The sequence below is a fragment of the Otolemur garnettii genome, unplaced genomic scaffold, assembly GCF_000181295.1.
Source record: "Otolemur garnettii isolate 467f Iridium unplaced genomic scaffold, OtoGar3 scaffold00057, whole genome shotgun sequence".
Taxonomy (NCBI): Eukaryota; Metazoa; Chordata; class Mammalia; order Primates; family Galagidae; genus Otolemur; species Otolemur garnettii.
The window spans coordinates 10727518-10728825 of record NW_003852452.1 but is presented as its reverse complement, the minus strand read 5'-3'; the positions used below and the strand labels follow the sequence as shown (position 1 = coordinate 10728825).

The 1308-nt window shown below is 41.1% G+C and overlaps 1 protein-coding gene across 1 annotated transcript in view; it reads right to left on the bottom strand.

Annotated features, from left to right (window-relative positions):
* The window catches only part of BICD1 (BICD cargo adaptor 1), a 127498-nt gene that overhangs the window by 38049 nt on the left and 88141 nt on the right, over positions 1–1308 (bottom strand). The window contains exon 5 of the mRNA XM_012806763.2: positions 304–455. Coding sequence (XP_012662217.1) covers positions 304–455 — 152 coding nt within the window. The remainder of the gene's footprint in view (positions 1–303; positions 456–1308) is intronic.

Here is a 1308-nt window from a genome sequence, read left to right as displayed (position 1 = left end):
GGCTATTTTTGGGTTGCAGCCGTCATTGTTGTTTTTGGTGGGCTGGGCTGGATTTGAACCCTCCACCTCAGGTGTATGTGGCTGGTGCCTTAGCCGCTTGAGCCACAGGCACGGAGCCAATGCCCAAGCTTTTTTTTGGTTGCAGTTATCATTGTTTAGCTGGCCCAGGGTGGGTTTGAACCCGCCAGCCTTGGTGTATGTGGCTGACACCCTACCCACTGAGCGACAGGGGTGCAGCATGTGTGAATTTTAGAGACTTTTCCCCATGTGTCACACCCACCTTTAGGAGGAAAAAACTGTTACCTTGTTGCGAACATGGCTCTCAGCGATGAGAAAGTTGCAGCATCTTCTTTCAAAGCCTTCAGTTCGTTTCTGAGCTTCGTCATGGTTTCAGTCACCATTGCTTTCTCATTCTCGTATTTGTTCTTGAGATTAGCTAGCGCCACCTCGGCTGTCTGAAGCAGAAAATCACACTGCTTACGATCTTCATATCAGGGAAATGTATCATACAGATTTCTCCATGCTGGGTCAGTTATGTTCTTTCATAAATGAAAAGTGGAATTTAGTTCAATTTGGTAGAAACGCTGGGAAGTTTTTCTTTAATGTCATAACATGCTGTGAATCCATAATATGGCTAAATTGCCCTAGCTGCCGGCTGTGAGCCAATAAATATTTGAAGCAGATTGTTGACATGTGGGATTTTTAAAGATAAGGAGGAAGCCAAAATGAAACTTTATCCAAGAAGAGTTTCATTAAGAAGTTGATAAAGAGGCACAGCTTCAAATCGGAACATGTCAGAACTCAGGTACTGCTGCGTAACCTGTGCTCTGCACACTTGACACAGAATAAAAGACACAGTCACGGGCCATTGTAATTTATAACGTAAGTATAACCAACTACAGATCCATGTTATTATATGTGTAAGGAAAAGGAGCGACAAAGAGTGAATCAGTTTCTAAGTCTTTGCATATACTTTGTTCAAAATGATGAATTATAGTCAAAGTTAATTTCTTAAAACTGCCATAAAAGCAGATTCCCAAATGTCAAATGAGCTAAAATACCTGCTTGAATTTGGAACTTTGGTTACGTCTGATGGTACTGGAATTAATAGTGTTTCAAATAAAGAGCTAGCCTGGAACATAGCAGGAAGTAAAAAACACACTGGCTGAATCAATGCATAAAATCTGAGCGTGTTTAGGGACTGCTGGTTTGATATGTAGCACGTGGTGTGCACACTGAGGTCGATCTGGAAAACTGTCATTTTTATAAACTGAAAACTACAGCTTTTCAGAGTATATTAAAAAAAAA